Genomic DNA, 19380 nt, shown 5'->3' with positions numbered 1-19380 from the left:
TCTCCAGAAATTATTGATGTTTTCTTACATGTATTTACATGGGCGTGTCGTGTCAACAACTTCATTCGCAAAGCCTTATAAGTACATGCAATCGATGTACATACATGAACATATAATACATCTTGTCTTATCAGTATAAATATGTTGTACTTTAATAAATCAAATTTTTATACAAATAGAACATCTTTTTTTATTCACTATTATATTTACTACTATCCAGTTAAGGACATTTAGTACATTTGTGGAATTTATAATTGTCAGCTTAAATAGGAACATTGTATACTATAGTCAACTTAATAATTGTTTTTCCATTCTACTATTTTCTTATAAATAATATCTTATAAATAATAACTAAGTTAATTCAATCTTCATCAAGATTTTTTTTAAAATAATTTTGCTAGTGAATTTGGATGACTAATGAGCTCGTTTTTATATTTATGAGCTGTTTTTGTTATTACATCATTTATTATAATTTATTTAATTTTAATATTCATAAATATTTGGAACAGTTTTAAACGTCTGTAAGCTTAACATTATTAAATAAATAATAAAGAATGTAGGGTGTTTTATTTTAAAATTCATTTTCTCATCTATCAATAAGTATATCTTAATAAACTTTACCAAGTAATATTAAATTTCTTAGTAAAGTAGTAAATTACTTAGTGAATTAAAATTTCTTCATTTTTTTGCAACTTGCAACCACATTTTTTAATGTGAGTCCAATTCTGTTTTCTTTTCTTTGAAATGAATAAAAAAATTATTGGATATAATTTTATAAAATATTTCTGCGAAATATCGAAATTGTATTTTATCTCTGGTTACACTTTTAGCACGTTTACCTGTAATATCATAATTTGCCCTATACTAATTATTCATACGATTTTATCTTATGAACGTTTTGAAAATATATATCCAGTGCATCTTCAGCAAATTAATTTTTTTGCAATTATATTTTAATATAAATATAAATGTACATATTACATATAATTTATAATTATATTTGTATTGGTGTGATATTTATTTACTTTGCTGGGACTTTCTCTTTGCGAATATGCAGCGTTTTATATTTGTTCATTTTATGAATCATATATAAATGTTTCTTTTTTCGAGATTTCTCTTATTATTTAATAAGTTTTTTATGGCTTTTACTTTCATTCGACTGAAACATTAAAATTGTGAAATTAATACCAGATATATACATATAGAAACAAATACAAATATATACATGAATATTTTACTAATTATAGTATTAATATACAATTTAATTTGTTTCTTTTTATTACTACATTTATTTCTGTATATAGATTTCATCTCAAATTATTTATATATTTTTTATTTAGTATAGATATTTTTTTTATTTAAAAATATGCATTTGCAAGTTCTCTTATGTAAGAGATATTAAATTTAACAAATTTCAATTAATTAAATTTTCTAGAGACATAATGGACATATTGTCGAAACGTTTATAAAGATAAATTGTTTAATCATTAAATAAAAAATACTTTTTAAAAAATGATATAATACTTATAAATATTAGTTAGTAACAATATAATTAATAAATAAATTATTCATTTGTTCGATTCATTCGTAAATACAATTTTATATTTATTTTTACCTTTAGTAATGAATATAGTAATAAATATATTATACAAATATTATTATGACAAATATTAGTCTCATCAACAATTTGTTTATTGATGTAATAATAACAATAATAATAATTATCATTATCACAAGGTTTAATGTCGATATATTCATTTGTTATTAAATTATAGAGAATAGAAAGAAAACGAGTTTCTAAACGTGATTCACATTCAATGGATATATATATATATATATATATATATATATATATGTGAAATATAAAAGTTTATATCTGCGTGTATCTTTATATAAACATAAATAATAAACAATATTTATTTATAAGTCATGGGAAACCGTTCATCCACGAAATGGCATTGATTAGTGTGAATTATTACACATTATATATATATATGTATATATACATATACATATATATATATACATATATATATATATATATATATATATATAATTATATATACTAGCGAACCCGGCCATGCTTTTCTGTGGCTTTTATTAAAATCTACCGGATTGAAATTTGAATCGATGGATCAACCAACAGTTTAATACTACTGATTTAAATCTTTTTTTAAACTTATATTAATAAAAAAATGAATATATTAAAAATGAGTGAAAGAGCCCATTACAAAATTTATTATAAATAACCAAGTGACTTTTGTAAATGTGTTATGCCCTATATAACCTTTTTATAAATGTGTTATAGGCACATGCTATATATATTGCTTAATTTTTTTTTTGAAAATTGTCCAAAAATATATGGTTTTTGACACTCATTGGTTTTACTGTATTTTTTTTTAAATTTATGATTGTCAAATAAATTACTTTGAATCACTAATAATATAATTTTCCGACTATGTATATAAAAATATATAACATGAAAAGCCATCAAGCAAACTCAAAGCTTTTCGCAATTTTTAACAATTTAGATATTTTGTTTAGTCGAGTCTATTAGAATGTTTCAGAGTTTTGTTTTTAAAACTGTCCAGTGTTTTGATTTTTTTACTTAATTTGTCTTAGATTTTTACTTTTTATTTTCATATTTTTCTGCCATGATCAGAATCTGTGTTCTATAGAATAAATTCGATTAAAGTAGTTTCAATCCATTATATCCATTATAATTTCCTTCATTTCCCGTTTCAGTTCGCGATGACGATGGTGTATTCGCCGACGCCGTCGCCTCCTCCTGCTCCTCCGGTCGCCGGCACGAATCCTCCGCCTCCGTCGTCGGCTCCTCTCGGATCGAACCCGAACGCCTTCGCCCAGTTGTACCAACACCAGACCACCAACATCTACGACACCAATCAGATGATGCAGTCGCCGATTGGTGGACACATGACACAACAGGTAAAGGAATTATTTGAATTTATCGTTATCACTTCTTAGGAAAAAAGAGTGCGCGTAAGGTTCACACGTGATTGAAGTAAAACTTATTTGCTAAGGTACAAGATGGCATTTAAATAATAATAAATACATGATATAACAATTTTGAATAATGTTTATTAGTAAGATGGTAACACTCGTGATGCACACATTTATTAGTGTCGACCATTATACACATTTATATAATGACTAGCAAACCCGATGAACTTCGTTTCGCCACCAGATGGTTTCATGAGAAAGATGAAGAAATCTTTTGTTTGTTTTATATTTGAACAGGTAAAATTTTATATTATTACACAACAGTAATGAATTTATTTCGATTACAAAAATGAAGTGTTTAGTTCAACTTCTCTAAGTAAATGAAAGTGAATCCGCAAATTATCCGTTTCATTGAAGTGCTCTTTGATAAACCACATTTTTTGTTTTTTGGTCTGACGTTAACACAAACAAAGCGGATGGTTTTCCAACTCGTGAACAGGCAACGTATAACTGCCCATGTGAAAAACAATGATTTTCTAAATAATCTGTTTGAAATTTATTCCGCAAACACTAAGCGATTGGCCTTGCGACTTGTTATTGCGAACGTAAGGCGAACTGGAAATTGCAATCGTTTGAAGTCAAACGGAAGACCAGTCAGAATCATTGGTATGTCACCAAATCGCTAGCAATTTTTGATTGAATGGTGAAATTCAGTGCGTGTACATCATATTTCTTGGCGGCAAGAATTGCTCGTTGACTTAACTAAGCATAATTCTGATAATTCTCACTAATGTCATTACTCGAATTTTTAATCACGGTGCTTGAAGTTCCAGCAATTTGCATTAGGGCCCGAGACCTTTCTAACGAATGCAAAATTGTCGAAATCGGTTTGTGCGTTCTGGAGTTAAATCGTCAGGAAGGAAAACCCGATTTATTTTTATATATATGTAAATAAATGATAAATTATATATTTATAATAGCATTAAAAATATGTATAATATTTAAAAATAATAATGTAATTAAAGTCATACTTCAAATATGACATGATCAGTTTGTCATTGCAATTAGCATTTAGAAATGAGCCTTCGTTAGAGAAATGAAGTAATTGCTGATTAATAACTTCTATAATATTCGTACACAGTGGATTATGTTAAACAACGCCTAAACAAATGTGTTTTAGCAACTTCACTCATCATGTAATAATTGTGTTTGAAGAACTTCATGTAATTAAAATTAACATACATTCATTGACTGCTTGTATTTTTATTACTTTTTCGTTGGCGATATAATCTCATTTTTTGAACAGCTGTAATATCTGTTTTGCCTAAAAAACATTTTCCATTTTAATAACTTCAAAGATTTATAGAAATTACGAATAATATAGAAATAATAATCAATAAACTTACATTTAGTACACGGCACAAATGCTTAATTTGTTTTATTATTGTCAAGGAACAAGGCAAAATATTTTTCTGATTCAGGCATTTTTCATTAAATTAAGATTTGTACTACGATGTAACTTTAAAATGTTTATTTATCTATGCCGATTTCCTTGTAGATATCAGTACGCATACAACGACAGATCTCTATTCACTCGACACGACGACTAATCACAATCGACCCGTGTGGAAATGATAAATCGAGAGCGAATGACGAATCATTGGCACTCGACTCTTATCTTATCTTATCTTATCTGCCGTAACGCACTTCCGTTGCATTTGTACGGATTTACACCCTAGTCGCGCCTAAAGAAGTTTTAATTAAAAAATAGAGCTAAACCCATTTGATTTGTCTATTTAGATTCTATATATTTCTTTTTTTCTCCAGATAACATCATCGTCAAATTTCCCTCAAGAAAGAGACGGCTGTGTAGCTCTGTTCTCGAGATGGACAGAAAGTGAACAAGTTGAGTTTGTCGAAAGGCTCCTATCAAGGATGTGTCACCATCAGCATGGACATATAGATGCCTATTTGAAACCAATGCTGCAGAGGGATTTCATCACATTATTACCAAGTAATAATAGTCATCTAATCAATTTTAATAAACCCTCAATGCTCTTGAATTAATTTTTGTTCTGTTTCTTTTAGAAAAAGGCCTAGACCACATTGCAGAGTCCATCCTGTCCTACTTGGATGCAGACAGTCTATTATCAGCAGAGTTGGTTTGTAAAGAATGGAGGAGGGTCATAGCCGAAGGGATGCTCTGGAAAAAACTTATAGAGAAAAAAGTTAGGCACGATTCCACATGGAGAGGGTTGGCCGAGAGGAGAGGATGGATTCAGTATTTGTTCAAACCGAGACCAGGAACTTTGCATCCGAGCCACGCTTTTTATACAGCACTTTATCCTAAAATCATGCAGGTAGGAAATGGAAATATACGTATATATTTATATACTAGACAGTCGGGACAGACGTTGTCCTGTACCCATGTCTACAATTTTTTAATATAATATACTAATATTTTCCGTTTACCTAAAAATAATAATGATTGTTTTAAATTACTCTTCACGCCAAAATGCGTATACATTTATAATACGAGCGATGTTAAATGCGGAACTGCTTTAAATAAAATGAGTCTCAATTCCCGAACACTATATTGTAAATTGAAGTCTTAAACGGTGTAACGTAACCATAACCATAACATTACACTGGTACTTCATGTAGGATTAAATTAATTTAATTTTTTATTATTTGAGATATTCAAAATTGCATCTTAAACTTGTCCTAATCGATATCGTAAGGGCCGAATTGTATGTATTCATATTTACTTTCCCATTTGTTGTTATATAGTGAAATTTTTATGAATTTTAAAAATATTGTGCAAAAATTAGTAAAAGATGCAAAGGAATTATATATTGAAAAAAAAAACTATATTGAAAATTTAATATCCGAATCTTGTGTTGGCGCCCCCTAAGGCGTGCGCTCGTATTTTTCGCATGCATCGCTTTAAAGGTAGGACCGGCCCTGATTAATACTTAATTTCATATTTTAAGCGAATTAATTTGTCATATCCTGTTCATATGTGTATCATTCGATCTGCCATACATATACTGTATTTTATATTATTTTAATTTCTGGCACATCTCAGCTGCTTTTTGGCAATAATAATGTAGACATTTCATTTTTCTTACTCATAATCATAAATTTATTATACATATTCTAATATTTATTATACATATTCTAGACAGGTTCATAAGTAAATTGAAATTTTTGGCAGAAATAGTTTTCATTTGTTTTTAATGCAAACAATGACATGTCGTTTTTTACAATTTTTTCCATTTATTTCTACATTATTGCACATACATCCCAGTACTTTATAATCACATACATCCTTGAAAATTTCCTTAACAAACTTCAGAAAGATTTATCAAAATCCGCATAATCGTTTAGAAGAAGTATGCAGTGAGTGCTTGTAATTTAATATGAACTTTATATAATAGCAATAAAACTCAAATTGATTCTACGTTTTAGTTAGAAAACGTTTGTATGTGAAAAAGAAAGGGCTGTTTTTAGAGTTTTCCCGGCAGTTATTCGATATTTTCTCGCCGTAAGAACCATCCTTGGACTTCAACGAACATTTAAAAAAAAAAAAATTGGCCAAATTGGTCCAGGCGTTGTTGAGTTATGCGCTTACCAACACATTTTGCGATTTATTTTTTTTATATAAGAAGATAAATAAATAATTATATTTATATATTTATTAGGACATTGATAGCATTGAATCCAATTGGCGAATGGGTCGACATAATCTTCAAAGAATCAACTGTCGATCAGAGAACTCCAAAGGAGTCTACTGTTTGCAGTACGATGATACTAAAATCGTATCAGGCCTAAGGGATAACACAATTAAAATCTGGGATAGAAGTACACTACAATGTAATCAGGTAAGAATATATACATAACTAGTTGTGTATGGCATCGTGCCTTAAGTCAAATTGCTGGAACTTTTTGTACCAAAAAAAGAGTGCGCGTAAAGTTCACAAGCGATTGAAGTAAAACTTATGTGCTACTGTACAAGATGGCATTTAAGTAAAAATAAATACATAATATAACAATTTTGAATAATGTTTATTAGTAATATGGTAACACTCGTGTTGCACACATTTATTAGTGTCAATAACCATTATACACATTTATATAATGATCAATTATAAATTATGAATTTATAATACCATTAAAAATATTTATAATGCTTGAAAATAAGAATGTGATAAAAGTCATACTTCAAATATGACATGATCGGTTTGTCATTGTAATTATCATTTAGAAATGAACCTTCATTAGAGAAATGAAGTAATTGCTTATTAATAACTTCTATAATATTCGTTCACACAGTGGATTATGTTAAACAAAGCCTAAACAAATATTGTTTTCGCAACTTCACTCATCATGTATTTGTGTTTGAAGAACTTCATTAATTAAAATTAACATGCATTCATTGACTGCTTGTATTTTGTTTTACTTTTTCGCTGGTGATATAATCTCATTCTTTGAACAGCTATAATATGTTTTGCCTAAAAAATATTTTCCATTTCAATAACTTCAACGATTTATAAAAACGACAAATAATATAGAATTTATTTCAATAAACTTACGTGTAGTACACGGCGCAAATGCTGCATTTGATTTATTATTTTTATTATAATTATTTACGGGGAACAGGGTAAAATATTTTTCTGATTCAGGCATTTTTCATTAAATCAAGATTTGTACTACGATGTAACTTTAAAATGTTTATTTATCTATGCCGATTTCCTTGTAGATATCAGTACGCATACAACGACAGATCTCTATTCACTCGACACGACGACTAATCACAATCGACCCGTGTGGAAATGATAAATCGAGAGCGAATGACGAATCATTGGCACTCGACTCTTATCTTATCTTATCTTATCTGCCGTAACGCACTTCCGTTGCATTTGTACGGATTTACACCCTAGTCGCGCCTAAAGAAGTTTTAATTAAAAAATAGAGCTAAACCCATTTGATTTGTCTATTTAGATTCTATATATTTCTTTTTTTCTCCAGATAACATCATCGTCAAATTTCCCTCAAGAAAGAGACGGCTGTGTAGCTCTGTTCTCGAGATGGACAGAAAGCGAACAGGTTGAGTTTGTCGAAAGGCTCCTATCAAGGATGTGTCACCATCAGCATGGACATATAGATGCCTATTTGAAACCAATGCTGCAGAGGGATTTCATCACATTATTACCAAGTAATAATAGTCATCTAATCAATTTTAATAAACCCTCAATGCTCTTGAATTAATTTTTGTTCTGTTTCTTTTAGAAAAAGGCCTAGACCACATTGCAGAGTCCATCCTGTCCTACTTGGATGCAGACAGTCTATTATCAGCAGAGTTGGTTTGTAAAGAATGGAGGAGGGTCATAGCCGAAGGGATGCTCTGGAAAAAACTTATAGAGAAAAAAGTTAGGCACGATTCCACATGGAGAGGGTTGGCCGAGAGGAGAGGATGGATTCAGTATTTGTTCAAACCGAGACCAGGAACTTTGCATCCGAGCCACGCTTTTTATACAGCACTTTATCCTAAAATCATGCAGGTAGGAAATGGAAATATACGTATATATTTATATACTAGACAGTCGGGACAGACGTTGTCCTGTACCCATGTCTACAATTTTTTAATATAATATACTAATATTTTCCGTTTACCTAAAAATAATAATGATTGTTTTAAATTACTCTTCACGCCAAAATGCGTATACATTTATAATACGAGCGATGTTAAATGCGGAACTGCTTTAAATAAAATGAGTCTCAATTCCCGAACACTATATTGTAAATTGAAGTCTTAAACGGTGTAACGTAACCATAACCATAACATTACACTGGTACTTCATGTAGGATTAAATTAATTTAATTTTTTATTATTTGAGATATTCAAAATTGCATCTTAAACTTGTCCTAATCGATATCGTAAGGGCCGAATTGTATGTATTCATATTTACTTTCCCATTTGTTGTTATATAGTGAAATTTTTATGAATTTTAAAAATATTGTGCAAAAATTAGTAAAAGATGCAAAGGAATTATATATTGAAAAAAAAAACTATATTGAAAATTTAATATCCGAATCTTGTGTTGGCGCCCCCTAAGGCGTGCGCTCGTATTTTTCGCATGCATCGCTTTAAAGGTAGGACCGGCCCTGATTAATACTTAATTTCATATTTTAAGCGAATTAATTTGTCATATCCTGTTCATATGTGTATCATTCGATCTGCCATACATATACTGTATTTTATATTATTTTAATTTCTGGCACATCTCAGCTGCTTTTTGGCAATAATAATGTAGACATTTCATTTTTCTTACTCATAATCATAAATTTATTATACATATTCTAATATTTATTATACATATTCTAGACAGGTTCATAAGTAAATTGAAATTTTTGGCAGAAATAGTTTTCATTTGTTTTTAATGCAAACAATGACATGTCGTTTTTTACAATTTTTTCCATTTATTTCTACATTATTGCACATACATCCCAGTACTTTATAATCACATACATCCTTGAAAATTTCCTTAACAAACTTCAGAAAGATTTATCAAAATCCGCATAATCGTTTAGAAGAAGTATGCAGTGAGTGCTTGTAATTTAATATGAACTTTATATAATAGCAATAAAACTCAAATTGATTCTACGTTTTAGTTAGAAAACGTTTGTATGTGAAAAAGAAAGGGCTGTTTTTAGAGTTTTCCCGGCAGTTATTCGATATTTTCTCGCCGTAAGAACCATCCTTGGACTTCAACGAACATTTAAAAAAAAAAAAAATTGGCCAAATTGGTCCAGGCGTTGTTGAGTTATGCGCTTACCAACACATTTTGCGATTTATTTTTTTTTATATAAGAAGATAAATAAATAATTATATTTATATATTTATTAGGACATTGATAGCATTGAATCCAATTGGCGAATGGGTCGACATAATCTTCAAAGAATCAACTGTCGATCAGAGAACTCCAAAGGAGTCTACTGTTTGCAGTACGATGATACTAAAATCGTATCAGGCCTAAGGGATAACACAATTAAAATCTGGGATAGAAGTACACTACAATGTAATCAGGTAAGAATATATACATAACTAGTTGTGTATGGCATCGTGCCTTAAGTCAAATTGCTGGAACTTTTTGTACCAAAAAAAGAGTGCGCGTAAAGTTCACAAGCGATTGAAGTAAAACTTATGTGCTACTGTACAAGATGGCATTTAAGTAAAAATAAATACATAATATAACAATTTTGAATAATGTTTATTAGTAATATGGTAACACTCGTGTTGCACACATTTATTAGTGTCAATAACCATTATACACATTTATATAATGATCAATTATAAATTATGAATTTATAATACCATTAAAAATATTTATAATGCTTGAAAATAAGAATGTGATAAAAGTCATACTTCAAATATGACATGATCGGTTTGTCATTGTAATTATCATTTAGAAATGAACCTTCATTAGAGAAATGAAGTAATTGCTTATTAATAACTTCTATAATATTCGTTCACACAGTGGATTATGTTAAACAAAGCCTAAACAAATATTGTTTTCGCAACTTCACTCATCATGTATTTGTGTTTGAAGAACTTCATTAATTAAAATTAACATGCATTCATTGACTGCTTGTATTTTGTTTTACTTTTTCGCTGGTGATATAATCTCATTCTTTGAACAGCTATAATATGTTTTGCCTAAAAAATATTTTCCATTTCAATAACTTCAACGATTTATAAAAACGACAAATAATATAGAATTTATTTCAATAAACTTACGTGTAGTACACGGCGCAAATGCTGCATTTGATTTATTATTTTTATTATAATTATTTACGGGGAACAGGGTAAAATATTTTTCTGATTCAGGCATTTTTCATTAAATCAAGATTTGTACTACGATGTAACTTTAAAATGTTTATTTATCTATGCCGATTCCCTTGTTGATATCGGTACGCATACAACGACAGATCTCTATTCACATACACGACGACTAATCACAATCGACCCGTATAGAAATGATATCATCGAATGAGCGAATGACGAATCATTGGCACTCGACTCTTATCTTATCTTATTTGCCGTAACGCACTTCCGTTGCATTTGTACGGATTTACACCCTAGTCGCGTCTAAAGAAGTTTAACATCAATAATTTTTTAAAAAAAGATAAGATAAAGATCAAGATTTTTGAAATTTTTGAAAGAAATTGACATTTTTGAAAAATAAGAATCTGTTTATACTTTGAAATATTTTGAAATATCAAAAAATCTTTAAAAAGTCGATCACGTGATTAATGGACGCCCCCTAAAATGATAATTTATTTATAATATATATTCTATGATTTTTATTCCAGGTTCTGACCGGTCACACTGGTTCAGTATTGTGTCTGCAATACGATGAACGAGTGATAATTTCGGGGTCCAGTGACTCCACAGTTCGTGTTTGGGACGTAGCCACGGGGGCTATGGTCAACACACTTATACATCACTGTGAGGCTGTCTTGCATTTGAGATTTAGTAACGGGATGATGGTCACATGTTCGAAGGTAAGGGAAATAATCATAATTATGATACTTATGATATAAATATGGTATTAGCTTAAATATTAACTATATAATTGTTTTATTTATTCAGGATCGTTCAATAGCCGTATGGGACATGACGACATCTACAGAAATTAGTCTGCGCAGAGTCCTTGTTGGACATCGTGCAGCTGTCAATGTTGTCGATTTTGATGAAAGATATATTGTTTCAGCCAGTGGGGATAGAACTATTAAGGTAATATTTTTATACTTTATATATATATATATATATATATATATATATATATATATATATATATATATATATATATATACAGGGACGTAGCGTGAATTGGCGGGGACCCGTATCAATTTTTTTTTGGGGGGCCCCTCAGGTAGGGAAGAAATTTCTCACATAAAAAATAAAAATTAAAATTATTGCCTTAGGTGCTGAATAAATAAATAAATAAATAAAAATAATAAATAAATAAATTTAATTAATCTTCATTTATCATCAATATTCATTTAGCCCTTTTTCAAAACTTATGCAAACAATACAAATTCAGCATATACATTGGCTCTATTTTTTTATTGAGTTTCTTGATAAAACGAATTTCGATGAACATTATAGATATCTTTGAAAACTTCATCATTTGCGATTGCAACTGGGTAATTTGTATGCAAAAATTACTTTGGGAAAATTGTATGCAAATCTATTGAACTTTGTCAGCAATATAAATAAGTATTGAAGTTCATATTTTAAAAATATTTTTAGAGTGTATCTCTATCATCCCACTGTATCTTACTGTAGTGGTTTGCGAAATGACCCCAGTTGTAATTTTTCGAACATAATAACTGAGGCACAAAGTCTCTGAAATCTATGTTTAGTATGAGAAACTAATTTATTTAATTAGCAAAAGGTTGAGTTTGAAATAAGATTACGGGTGCATTTGCATTTTGCATTTTGTTTTTAAAAACTGTGTTTATGTTCCATTCCTTTGCTAATTTTTCGAGACATTTAGCAAACTGCTAAATTAATTTTGATTTTTTAATTTTCACAATTTATTCAAGAAATGGCTTAATAAAATGTTAGTTTTCTATACTATCACAACCAACCCTATGAAATTATATTTTTATATTCTACACGCTCATGTTTTTTTTACAAATTAAATTTAGTTGGAAGAAAGTTTACATGATTATTTTAGTTTTTGATATTTGTGAAATAAAATCAAAATTTGTAAGTTTCTACTAAATATTGCGCATGTTTGGGGCCTCCGTGGCCCGGTAAAAAAAACTCTTTAAAATAATAATTTTACATAACTCGCGTTCTTTTTTAATGACATTAAATTTGATTGAAGAAAGTTTTCACAATTAATTTGGTTTTTGTGAAGTAATTTTTTTATTATTAATATTTGCTTACGGACGTTGGGGGCCCCCCTGGCTCGGGGGCCCCGTATTTTTGATACGGCGGTAGTTACGGCCCTGTATATATATATATATATATATATATATATATACATATATATATATATAATGAATTTTTTATTACAGGTATGGAATACATCCAGTTGTGAGTTTGTTCGAACACTGAATGGACACAAAAGAGGCATAGCTTGTTTACAATATCGAGATCGAATAGTTGTTAGTGGATCCAGTGATAATACAATAAGGTATGTAATTAATGATTAAACTAGATGTAAGTGGCATTTTGTCTTGAGGCAATTTGTATAACTTCTCTGACATGAGTAACTCCAGGGTTTAAACAATAGAACTGATATTTATAATGTTAGCAATTTTACTAAAATGTAATTGACATCATTTATATTTGACAAACAGAAATTCATTTATTAAATTTATTCATACACTTGTTGACTTTATTTCTTCTTATTAATACCTACTTCCAACTTATAGATTGTATTTGTAATCTGATTGTTTAAACAAACTGTGAATAATTTAAAAAAAACAATGAAAAAAAACTTCAGTTGATATCTTTCAAATAGACTTATAATAACTGTAATTTATTGCTAAAATTCATTAGGGCATAAGTATAAGGATTTTCTGCCAACTGTTTTCTGGATTTTATACATTTCACATATTTCAGATACAGGATTACAATTACTCATTACAGAAAACAATTTTTCCTAATTAAAACTTCTTATGTAACTTCTTAGTCTTAGTCTTCTTTAATTAAAACTTAGTAAAATACAAAGCTAAAACAATATTAAGCCTAATTCTAATATCATTAATTATTATTATTATATGTTACATCTTGGGTAATTTTTTTTTTTTTTTTGCATAGCTTTATTGTCAATCAAAATTTAAATACATTTTTTAAGACAATGTGATGTTGGTGTTAATGCATTTAAGAGATTATCTCCTATGAGATATCTCACTTATTTTTTTTATTTTTATCTTGGGTAATTAATAAATAAAATATATCTATTATCTTTTAGGTTATGGGACATAGAATGTGGGGCCTGCTTGCGAGTTCTGGAGGGTCACGAGGAGCTAGTAAGATGCATAAGATTCGATTCAAAACGCATCGTCTCAGGTGCCTACGATGGAAAAATAAAAGTGTGGGACTTGATGGCTGCCATGGACCCTCGAGCTCCAACATCTTCACTGTGTTTGAGGACATTGGTGGTAAATATAGAAAACTGATTAAAAATTACTCATAAATATATTTCTTTTATCTCAGAGACATATTTATTAATTTATTTATAACAAAGCCTTAATCAATAATAATAATTATTATTTTACAAATTATTTTTATAGACTTTAGATGTTTATTTTATTTATTTCATATTATTCCTTTAGATTTTTATGATCATTCAAAGGTTTTTATAGATTTTTATACACTTTTATAAATATTTATGAATTTTTATGTATTTTTATAGCATTTTTATAGAATTACTATTTATATAGTTTTATAAATTTGAGGAAATTATTACAGAAGTTTACGAATTTCTGTGTACTTCAGTATATTTTTATGTATTTTGTAAGATATTAGAATATTTTTATAAATGTTTATAAATTTTTACAAACGTGCATAGATTTCTATATTTTATAAACTTTTACAAATCTATGTAATTGTGTATAGATCTCTATAGTCTTTTCTATATTTTTATGAACTTTTATAAATTTATATATACATATATTGATTTTTATAGACTTTATTTTTAACCCTCTCACTTATAAATTCAATTTATTCCGTAATCAAGCTCGTATGTCGAATCGCTCGTAACTAGAATAATTAATATAAAATTGAAATGACTAACTATAAAAAAATTATTATCATTAAATAGCCTAAAATATTTATATGGTAGAAAAATCATTGTTACAATGGGAAAATTTTTCGTATTTTTATTTTGCCAAGGACATTTTTGGAGAAAACTTTTACTCGTTTTAAGATCATATCTCGAATTTTGCTCGTATGTCGAAGCAAAAAATCGCTTCAAATTTTCGTAAGTCGGAGCGTCACTTTACTTAAAAATTATATTCAGGTATCCTAAACTAAACAACAGTACCCAAAACCAAAAATAAACTAACAATGAAAAAAATATTTCCGGAAAAGACTGGAAATGTAATCGTTTATTTAGTGATATACCCTCTGGTTTTATCTCTTTTGCACTCTACTTTAAAATAGCAATGTAGGGCGAGGCACAAAGGTCTAATTTGACCAAAACAATTATATCACAACAAATAACACATATCAAACAAGCAACTCTCTCTCTGACTATGTTCAGTGCAAATTCCAGCTACTTCATCATTTTAGAAATGTTTTTTTGCTGTTATTTAAAAATTTATTACGTGGTCCTTTTTACCCACAGGCGGGGTAAAATTGGGATGACCAGGAAACGAACAGGTCCAATGTTTATTTTTAATTTTAAAGGGTTTTCACGAAATAATAGCTACATTATTCAAAATATGCAAAATTTCAAATTCATGGGTACAATTCTTTCAATGATATAACACTGTATATAACCTTGATCTGGTATTTTGTCAGAAACATTCATCATCAGAATTGGAATTTATTCCAATTAAAATTATTTAATTTATCTCTTGTAAAATTGCATTTTTAACCAAATTTACATTTGTATTTACTATTTTTTAGTGTTTACACCTTTGCCAGAGTAAAGGTTCAGTTGGTCCTTTTTAACCCTCCTAGGTCTAAGCTTTTACAGAGGTTGAATAAAAAAAACTGTTAAAACACAATAACCAAAAAATGGTCACGGTTTCACCAAAGCAATTGGTTTGCACTTAAAAGCTTATGTTTTTCAAATTACGTTAGATATGCATTTTTTTTAATTTTCCATGATAATTATGACCATTATTATAACCCTGTCTGGGCTTGACATTGAATTCTGGGACACCCTGTATATAATTATATCAGGTATGGATTAAGGACTTTTAAACCACATTTTAAGTCTTGTATCTATCCATTATCTAATTTAGTATCAACAATACATATTAAAAAATATTTTAAATACTTCTAAATTATATTTATATTTATATTTCTATTTATATTACGGATACAGGATTAAATTTATTAATTACAGAAAATAAATGATCTTAATTGAATTAATTACAGTAAAATACAACTATAAAACAATATTAAGCTTAACATTAGTATTATCTAATACAATAACTTGAAGAACAAAAAATTATAAAATTTAATTAGTTTATTTAAGGCTTGTAGATCTTGAGATTGTTCTTATGGTAAAAAAAATTCTTTAAATATTCGTTATGCAATTTTTATTTGAGTCCAGTTATATCTGGAAAATAATAATTATTAATAAGAGCAGTATCAAAAAAGAATAATAATAATATTAAAATAATTGAAATGATTAAATACTTAGGGTAGAAAAATGTTAAAATAATTTGGAATAAAAATTAGAAAAAGTATGGAAAGTATATTAAGGTCTTGTAAACTAAACAACAGCGCTCACGACCAAAACAAATAACAACGAAAGAAAATATTTTAATTATGGATTTTCAGACTTTGGCGTTTATTTCCTGATAGGAACGTTGTAAGGATCAAGGTGATGGCTGGTTATACATTTTTTGTCCCCTACTTTTAAATATTGGTGGGGATCCCTATGGTTAATTAGATATTGAGCGAACTGTAAATTATAACTAGCTGTAAGTGGAATTCTGTCTTAAGGCAATTAAGGCATCGTGCCTTAAGGCAAATTGCTGGAACTTCCCGTACCAAAAATTATTATTTTTTTTTTAAAAACGATTAACATTTTTGAAAAAAATGTACTTTGAAAAAATAAGATTTTTGAGAAACTATATATATGGACAAAAAATTACTTTTTTTTGAAAAAAAAAATTTTAAAAAAAATTTTTTAATTTTTTTTTTTGAAAAAAAATTTTTTTTTCTTTATTTTGACATATTGTGGAAGATCTGAACTTTTTTTTCAAAGCAATCGTACTGATTTAACTGCATAGGGACAAAATATAAAGCGCGTAAGCGCCGCGTCGCTGTCTAACGCATAAGCATTGGTACGGAACCCATAGGAATGTTAACAAAACGTATACTTATTGTTAAAATCTCTATAAAATATCTGATAATTTGATGTGCATATGTCTAATGATCATTTTTGACCGCCAAATGGCTATTTTTTTTACTTTTTCCTCCATATCTCCGAAACCGCTAGACCTACCTTTATGAAAATTTTATCGATTCTTCATCTTGTCAATACAAGTGAAATGTTTTTTGAATTATTAAAATCGGATGCTCCGTTCTCTTAAAAACTGAGTTACCGTTTTCGGCACTTTTTGCCCCGTATCTTCGGAACGGCTAGACCTGCCTTCGCCAAAAACTAATCAGCATGTCTCCTTATCAATACGAATCGAATGTTTTTTGAATTATTCAAATCGGTTAATCCGTGTTCCCGAAATCGTCGACGAAAATTTGTATCCGCACATACATACACACACGTACATACATACACACACACATACACACACACACACACACACACATACATCCATTTTTCTAAGGTATGCCAAAATGTTCAGAAACCTCTGAAACGTAAAGATATATAAAAATTTTCATTTTCGATTTTTTTGCGATTACTATAACTTGCCCTACGGGAAGTTAAATATTGCGTCACCATAAGATATGTGAATAAAACCATTATTTAGGTTCCGATATATATTGATCTTCACTCTACAACCTCCTCCTCTCGTTACTTTTGCTAGTCTCTCAGTTATTGTAAGTTATAGGTATTTATATTCATACATTTATACCCCTAGAAAAAGGCCTGGTTAAATCTTGACCAAATGTTGTAAATTTTTTTTAACTTTGTTTTTGAGATATCTGTGGTGGACCCCTTTATCATTTATCACTATCCATCAAATTTTTTTCCCTATGAGTGAGTTGTTTATTGTTTTATCGTCAGGAGCACACGGGACGAGTGTTCAGACTGCAGTTCGACGAATTCCAAATTGTGAGCTCCTCCCACGACGACACCATCCTGATCTGGGACTTCCTGAACTACGCCCCGCCCGACGGCACCCCCAAACAGGGCACCTCCAATTCGTCCGCCAATAACACTCCGAACATTGCCGAAGTGAACCGGAGCCCCTCGAGGGACCTGGCCGAAGATAATGATTACTTGTGAAATTTATAAGACTGTGACAAAAAAAGTGTCGAGTGGAGTGGAGTGGAGTTACAAGTACAAGAGATTAATTTTTATTGTCGGGACTACTTTTGTGAGTACTTAATAATAATTATAAATGTAAATAAGTGATAGTTTTTGAACGACTAGTAGGAGATATTTATAAAAGAAGTGATAAGTACTTAATTGTATATATTTAAATTAAAGGACCGAGAACTGTGTTCTGCTTATTGTGTATATATCGCGTTAGAGGGAGCGCCGAATCAACTCGAAATCAAGATGTGAAATTTGAATGAAAATGAAATGTAAAAAATATATATATTGATTAATGTCGACATAGAATATTCTAATTTTTAGACTTTGGGGCAAATTCTGCGATAACCTAAAAATGTTACGGTAAAGCTATGTTACGGGTCTATATTCATATAAATTGCTAGTAAAAACTGTCAAAATTTGCCTGGCACATTTGCTGTGCCATCAGGTGTTTCACACATAAAAGCTAACTTCACACATGTGTTATCAGAGTTGCACTCATGATAAAATTGTTTGTTCGTTTTGGAGGTTAGGTTTTATGTGTAAAAAAATAGTTTTTAAACAGTTAGTACTAGTTTATACGAAGATAGACCCGTAACACAGTACAGTAGTAGTCCTTTAGCCCGGGATCGAAAATTCCGGATTATCGAGCGGCAATTACAAAAAGATTAAAAAATGTACTTCAAAATCAGTAGGATATACAAACAATATTTCTTTCTAACATTTACTAGAATATATATGTTCAAAATACTTTTAAATTTTTACCAAAACACATTTTTATTTTCCATAAAATTTTATAGTGTTACGTGTTTTCATGTCCTTTAAGGATTAAGTTTTGAAAACATGGTCACTGCACGGTTAAGTGTTTAAAATACTGATATATCCTTTGTAGAACGTAAGGCCTACGCATATCGTAGAACGTACTTTGGTCATGAATCTGGACACAACGGATTTTAGCATGGACACAACCATTACCGAACAATAGCGAGTCTTTCAGAACAATTCCCAAAATGCTCTAATAACTCTCAGATTTTAACTTGCTATATTGCATATTTAAAAATAAACAAAATTTTTGAAAAAATCCCGGACCATTGTGCATTCCGGAGTGTTGGGAGCCGACTAAAGGACTTCTTCTGTGACAAACTTGCTGTGGCGATCAGGCGTTTCACACATAAAAGCTAACTTCACACATGTGTTATCAAAGTAGCAC

The 19380-nt window shown here is 29.4% G+C and overlaps 1 protein-coding gene across 2 annotated transcripts; it reads left to right on the top strand.

Moving 5' to 3' along the window:
- Window positions 1-2745: 2745 nt before the first annotated feature.
- LOC113387578 (beta-TrCP-like) lies at window positions 2746-19197 on the top strand (the record flags this gene model as incomplete). 2 transcript variants are annotated; one of them, XM_026624916.1, is given in 9 exon segments in its annotated part: window positions 2746-2949; window positions 7996-8182; window positions 8257-8528; window positions 9875-10054; window positions 11341-11532; window positions 11621-11764; window positions 13060-13178; window positions 13962-14151; window positions 17922-19197. In XM_026624916.1, coding segments are annotated over 9 exon segments (1707 nt in total), but the record flags the coding sequence as incomplete, so codon positions are not given.
- Window positions 19198-19380: the final 183 nt, after the last annotated feature.

The sequence above is a fragment of the Ctenocephalides felis genome, unplaced genomic scaffold, assembly GCF_003426905.1.
Source record: "Ctenocephalides felis isolate EL2017-DRISC unplaced genomic scaffold, ASM342690v1 CF-g0.4_SCAFFOLD_03572, whole genome shotgun sequence".
In the NCBI taxonomy this organism is placed as follows: Eukaryota; Metazoa; Arthropoda; class Insecta; order Siphonaptera; family Pulicidae; genus Ctenocephalides; species Ctenocephalides felis.
The sequence above is the reverse complement of the archived record's forward strand: the minus strand, read 5'-3'. Positions and strand labels throughout refer to the sequence as shown.